Source organism: Populus euphratica, unplaced genomic scaffold (assembly GCF_000495115.2).
Source record: "Populus euphratica unplaced genomic scaffold, PopEup_1.0 scaffold96.1, whole genome shotgun sequence".
NCBI classification, from domain to species: domain Eukaryota; kingdom Viridiplantae; phylum Streptophyta; class Magnoliopsida; order Malpighiales; family Salicaceae; genus Populus; species Populus euphratica.
Window position 1 is genome coordinate 544,458 of NW_011499978.1, and position 6,433 is coordinate 550,890.

The 6,433-nt window shown below is 34.9% G+C and overlaps 1 protein-coding gene across 6 annotated transcripts; it reads left to right on the top strand.

Moving 5' to 3' along the window:
* Positions 1–568: 568 nt before the first annotated feature.
* On the top strand, positions 569–6,433 carry LOC105139646 (uncharacterized). 6 transcript variants are annotated; one of them, XM_011046165.1, is made up of 11 exons: positions 569–666; positions 743–836; positions 1,032–1,471; positions 2,905–3,154; positions 3,271–3,495; positions 4,628–4,778; positions 4,897–4,953; positions 5,159–5,221; positions 5,426–5,482; positions 5,561–5,604; positions 6,096–6,433. In XM_011046165.1, exons 4-10 carry the CDS (start codon positions 3,135–3,137, stop codon positions 5,573–5,575), a joined length of 588 nt encoding a protein of 195 aa, XP_011044467.1. In that variant the 5' UTR covers positions 569–666; positions 743–836; positions 1,032–1,471; positions 2,905–3,134; the 3' UTR covers positions 5,576–5,604; positions 6,096–6,433. The 6 variants fall into 6 exon arrangements, 5 of the variants coding, with proteins under 5 accessions (XP_011044467.1, XP_011044466.1, XP_011044465.1 ...); XR_845026.1 differs by lacking the exons at positions 4,628–4,778; positions 4,897–4,953; positions 5,159–5,221; ... (1 more) ...; positions 5,561–5,604; positions 6,096–6,433 and adding an exon at positions 2,261–2,443 and having other exon boundaries at positions 1,032–1,269; positions 1,389–1,471; positions 2,884–3,154; positions 3,271–3,718; XM_011046164.1 differs by lacking the exons at positions 5,159–5,221; positions 6,096–6,433 and having other exon boundaries at positions 4,628–4,953; positions 5,429–5,781.

Genomic DNA, 6,433 nt, shown 5'->3' on the forward strand with positions numbered 1-6,433 from the left:
AAAATTAATTAAAAACAACTTGAATCAACTAAGGGAATCTGTTAACTGTTAAATTAATAGTCTGGATAATGATTTTGAGATAATCTCATAAAAAATAAATTGAAAAAATATAAAATTTAATTTTTAATAAATCTAATATTAAAATGTAAAATTAAAAAAATATATAAATAAAAAAAATATTTACGAGATAGGCTCCCTTTTACTTTTTGTTAATAATATTAATAATTATAAACATATAAACGTATCGAGATTGGGAGGACCAGAAAAGGCGGAAATGTAAGAACAGAGGGCATTTATATGGGCCCATAATAAAAAATGCTTTTCGGTGAGTTTTGTATAACAGAAGAGAAGCAGATGCAGCAGGGCTATCGGTGTATTTGTTTTTTATTTTAAAAATATTTTTATTTTTTATTTTAAATTAAATTTTTTAATATTATATTAAAAATAATTTTTTTATAAAAAATATTATTTTAATATATTTTCAAGTAATATTTTAAAAAATTATTATCATCCTACTATCCAACACCACCGATTTACAAGTAGAACGGCGAACAAATGTTGAAACGATTCAGGCTTGAATCCCCCTTCTCCTCAAGTTCAAGTTCAAGATCCAATATCAATAATGATTCATTGTTTCCTTTCTTCTTCTTCTTCTTCTCCAGACGCGTGAAGTTCCCTGTCTTGTCATCAGCGAATTTCTTCTCTCTCTATATATATATAACAGTTCTATTGTGCTGTGTAGTTGTGGAGTATTAATGCAGAATACTGCAACTTCAGCCCCCCCATTAGCTGACGAGGAGGAAGAAAGTTAGGTGAAAAAAAATGTTGTGGAATCTGTAGTACTTTTGTCTGTCTCCGTGTCTTTCTTTCAAGTTTAATTAATATTGAATTCTTAGTTGGCAGCATGGAAATTCATTAAAAATTTTCAATTTCTGTATCTTGGGCTAGCCTTATTTGTAATTATTTATAACCTATGACATTGATTTGAAAGAACATAACATGATTACATTAGTCATCTTAAACACACAAAGGATGAATTGAAGAACATGCATGCTGTTACAACAATGATACTCCATTGTGGATGAGATGAGTCACTCATCTATCACACATGTTTCTCAGACCACCTTGAATGCTGGGAGTGGCTCTCCTGGATTTTCACATGGTCTTGATTGGGCTATAGCTAGAAAAGGTGTTACTGTGAAGGATAAAAAGCCTTTAGAAACTCGAGTCATCTTGAGCTACAACAGAAAGGTGCAATCGCAGCAGGCGGTAACTTCAACGCATACTGTTACTATTTCCCATGATCTTTCTTTATATTCCATCACTGTGTTTGTCTTATTTCTTTCTTTTTTTCATTTGTTTCTCCTTTCTTTTGGAATCTTTGTCAGGAGTTCCCATTCATGTTAGGGGGAGTCTTCCTGGGAGAGCTTCTGAAATTTCCAAGCCATAATTCAGTAAACTTCTCGAACAGGCATGTTTTTAGTATGTGTTGTAATGTTTTTATTTTCTTCCGGTCTATGGACCAAAACCTTCTATCATATTCAATCTTGAAAGCATATCAATTTTCTTCGTGAGGCACAAGGCCAAGTCCTTCCTACTCTGGGGTTGTGTTGTAGTTTACAAGTTGTAGGTGAATTTATTTATAGACACAGTAAGAAATAACAATTTCTGCAATTTACTGGGACATGTTACTATTTTCCTTTGATCTTTTGATGTTCGGGTTCAGTCCGAATGTACTATGCCTGGTTGACTTGCTTTCTATCCAGTCGCTGCTGGTCCTTTTCTACTTATTTTCAAATGCCTGTGGTCTTGCCCTTGTCAGAAAACTTATGTATAACTTAAGCGATTTGGAAGTTGAAACATGAAATGGTTGCATGACTATAAATACTTGCATAGTTGGAACAAGAAAAAGTTCCAGGAGTCCATCAATCCCCAGTTTTACGAAGTGTTAACCACAGACAAGAACTGCGAGCTAATCCAAATCTCTCCTACATCAATTTCTGCCCTCCCAATCTTTGGTTAATAGAGGAATCTTTCTCTTGAGCTGCCGGATCAATTAATTGTCATGGAAGATATTATTCACTGGTTCTTTTAGCTATCCTTTGGTATGCTGTGACATAAGATGTCAGAACTGTAATGGACAGCAATGTTCCAGTGTATTTTTGAACATATTTTTTATGCTTGTTTCTTTGCTAAAAGTAACCTTTTATTTTTTTTTTCTATTTTTTTCTTATTAAGTCACAACTCACATATCTTCCATCTCAAACATTTACATTCATGATGGGACGATTGGTTCATTGTCAATCTGTAATGCAAAAGTCCGTGTAATAAGTGATAGTCCTTCTGCAATATTACATCTTTCCAATGTTCTTTGGGAGACACCTGCTCGTGCTGTTTCACATGACTGTTGTCCTTTGACAATTTATGTTGCTTCATCTATAAGGTGATATCAAATTACATGCATTCATTGGTTCATTGCCTCTAGGGTCTTGCATTAAATAAGCTAAGTTGCTTATCCTAAGGTTGCTTTTTAAATTGTTGTCTTCATAATAAATACTTCTCTTAGTCATTCTTAGATTACCCATGCCATCCAGTAAATGGTAAAAGGTGGTGTGTGGGTTCGGACAGTTGCTAGAAAAATAAATAAATTATGTGGCATCTTAAATCGGTAAGGCAGGCACTAATCTGGGACTGAAGGATCTCCACTTGCTTTTAAAATCTAAAACCTAAAAAAATTGGGGCTAAGGTATAACAACTCTACTTGCTTTTACTTTTCCATTATATGGTAAGATACTGTTTTTTTCTCTAATCTTCCATGATGCCTTTTGATAGAAGTGCATATTGATGAAAACTGATGCTTTGTTTATGAATTCTGTATCTAAGGATTACATTTTGGTCATGCAGTCCAGGTGTTGTGGATGCTGTTGGTCTCGGAGCTCAAGGAAATAGTGGTCTTATAGCTGCAGATATTGAGCGTTCTTCACTTATTTTATGTGGTAAAGCGTCTGCTGATACCAGTGGAATTAAAGAAGCACTAGCCGCCTTGTCCGGGCCTATCATAGCTGCTAGAGGAGGCATTCCTTTATTAGCAAGATAAAATTCTATTATCTGATTTCATCAGATAATGCAATTAAATGCAATGTCTAATGTACGACAATTAAATGTCTAATGATACATCTGGACTTCGTGAAATTCAGGCTTCTAGTTTGCAACTCTGTGAGATAATGCAATTAAATGCAATGTCTAATTAAATGCAATTAAATGTCTAATGATACATCTGGACTTCGTGAAATTCAGGCTTCTAGTTTGCAACTCTGTGATTGTTATATTTGCTCCTGAAGATACCATTCAGACCTGTGCTGGTAAACTGGTATCTGCAGATGCAGGTGTAATTCTTTCTTCTCAAGGTGTTGTGCCATATTTTCAGACAAGGAATTCTGGTGAACCTGGTTCTTTCAAATTCCCATCTGCTATTGTCTATGCAACTTCTGACAGGTAGCCAAATCACTTGCTTTCAGTTACTTCTCATTGTTATTGGCCTGAAAAAATATGGCTTTCTTGTATGGCCTTGAGCCTGAAATGTTCTTGCACCACAGAAATGCAATGATAACATTTGATCAAGCAGTGGCGGAGCTAGGATTTTAGGTTTGGGGGGCAGATGAATATCTTCAGATGAAAAAGTTATTAACATATATGAATTAAATAGTTGGAAATTGCATAGTAGGGTTTTGCAGGTAACTATTTAAGGCTATTTTGTATAAAACTTCAAAACTATTTTGCAAAACCCAATTTACTTAAAGGACTTTTTTATTCATTGGGGGGGGTGGCGGCCCTCCACCAGCCCTCCCTTAACATTGCTGCTGTGATCAAGTTGTTAAGGATGCGATTCTAAGAGATCAATGAATATGGATTTCAGGACATATATTATATAGCTATTGTGTGTTTGGCGATAGCATAAAAACAGCCCAGCTCCTTGGGGATGTTCCTCATGTTTCTGAGGAAGTTTTCCATTCCATGGAAAGTGTTTTGGGAAAATGATTGTATAAGTTGTTCGTTGTAAGAATGCTTATTTATGTATCATGGGCAATGGTGGCATCTGACATATTAGAAACACCACTAGCAAAGTTCACAATGATGGTTGAAGTTGAACCATGGCAATAATAACTTAGCAACTGTATCAGGCAATTAAACATTAGGAATTTAAGATCTTCCCAGATTTAGAGTTTGATGCCTTCAAGATTCCTTCTGTTAGATACCTCTAAACAGACAGACAGTCCAAGAGAGATAATTAATCTTCTCTTTAAAATAATCAAATCTTAAATAGGCCTTAATCCAAGTACTTTTGAAGCTGTAGCTATTTGGCTAAGAGTTGCTGATGGCAAACATGTCATTAGTTGACAATGAGTAGAAAAAAGTGCAGCTCTTTCCTTAATTTAGTTGCATAATCACCTAGTGATTGTTCAGGCACTGTTCTAATATGGCCTCTAGTGATAGTAAAAATTAGTCCAAAGAAAATTTTTATTTGTTGCTTTCTTCCATATTGCTTCAGTTTACATTTACTTTCTGAGCCATGAAATTTTTTCTTCATATATACATGTATCCGTTTATCCTTTCTTGTTTGGAGCAGTTCCGGGACCATTCCCTGTATATCCAAGTTATCTCCTTGCCAAGCAGCCTATCACTTCTTGGCTGGGTATCAAAATGGAAAGTTTGTGCCTGCATATAGTGACAGTCCTTCCATTGACACATTAGAATTCGCAAAAGCTCTTTCATCAGAGGTAAAGAATGAAAGCCTGCTTAATCATTTAATGTCTACAGAAATGATCAGATATCCAATTCTGTTAACAACTATTCTAACACAGATATGTAAATCGATTCATCTGTTCATGTTGAAAGACAACCAAATCCCATCCTTACTGGTTAATGTCAAGGAAGGAGAAAGGAGTCTTACAGGTAAGGGCAAAATGGACGACTTGAAATATTTAATATTCCATCTGTAGGGGTCATCTTTCGGATGAATTATTTGCTTATGAGAGAAATTGCATTTGATATTGTTCATGGCTATTAAGTTTATGCGATTATTTGTGCCTCATAAATATTGTGCATAAAGTATGTTTGATTCCTCTTGTTATGGGATGCCATAAAACCTGGATTATAGGAGAGAAGTAAATGGTGCATGCAATCTGCTTTCTTCATCCTTACGGCTGGGAAAGGATGCCAGGTGACAAGGGATATCTCACAGTAGAATGATGCTTCAAAGTATTAAAATACTATGTTTCTGTCTATATTATTTATCAAAACTTATTATAAAAACTTCATCCCTTATCCAAAAGGAAAAAAAAAGGCCATCTCCTCTCTCTTAAGAGCTTGGATATTGTCAGGATTTAATTTGGTATTATAACCTACACCATAACTTTTGTCCCAGGAGAAGCAGCAGAGACATCAAGTCCAATCAGATGATGATTTCTTGCTGCATATTTGGGTAAAAAAGAAATCGTATAACCTTTACTCTTACATCTTTAGTTATTAATCTCAAATGATTTGTAGGTTGATTTTCCAGGACATCAGTTTCTGACATTCGTTCAATCATCTCTGTCAAATAAGGTAGCTCCGTACATGAGTCTCTGTTGAGAGCTAACCTACCATGGTGTTTAATGTGTATCCTAGTTAAACTAAAGTTCGATTACAATTTTAAAGCTTGAACAATTTAGTTTGTTCAGATAAACTAAAGTTCGATTGTAAAAAATAGATTTAACAAAACATATAAATTGTAGCTTTTCTCGAAACTAAAATTTTACCATAATTTGAGATAAAGAGTAGGTTTAAATAATTTTTGAAGTAATAGAATACCTGGAGATATTTCTAATCAAACGGAGAAATCATTAATACAAGAATGGGAAGACAGAGCTGGCGCAAGTAAAGGCTTAACTCCTCTGCTCCAATTTCAATACAAGCGCATTTAGCAAGCTAGTTACTGTATCAACTGCCACATGACTTGTTCAATAAACTGTTAAACTTGGAAAAAGAATCACAATCACAGATCTGTGCTTGACAGAATGCATGGTTAAGAAAAGAAACCCTCTATATAATTGCAAGCCGTGATCTCCCAGGTGGAGTGATCTATCTGCTTCTTGAGTACTTGCTGTCAAGTTGGCAGGTGATCTCTTGGACGGCCTCTGACTGGCCAAGGAGGCCAGCTTCACAACTCTCTTGGTCCTACAACTGCACATGTCAAATGCCAGTACTTGTTAAAATTCACTTCGCTCTTCTTTTCTATCTGCTTACTCATGCATTGAACATAACTTTAGAAACAAGAGAATCCAAACCCCTCGTTCATATCATTATTAAAATGTACTCCAGGTTTCTTGATTTTATTGCTATAAATTAATATTTTCAAGATATATAGGATGAAATTAAGATGGTCTGTCTACAA

Bases quoted from the DNA above. Each gene is read 5' to 3' on its own strand.
- LOC105139646 (XM_011046163.1), top strand. From the start codon at position 3,135: ATGCAATGTCTAATGTACGA. The intron at 3,155-3,270 runs CAATTAAATGTC...TAAATGTCTAAT, and splicing joins ATGCAATGTCTAATGTACGA to GATACATCTGGACTTCGTGA. The intron at 3,496-4,633 runs GTAGCCAAATCA...GAGCAGTTCCGG, and splicing joins GTCTATGCAACTTCTGACAG to GACCATTCCCTGTATATCCA.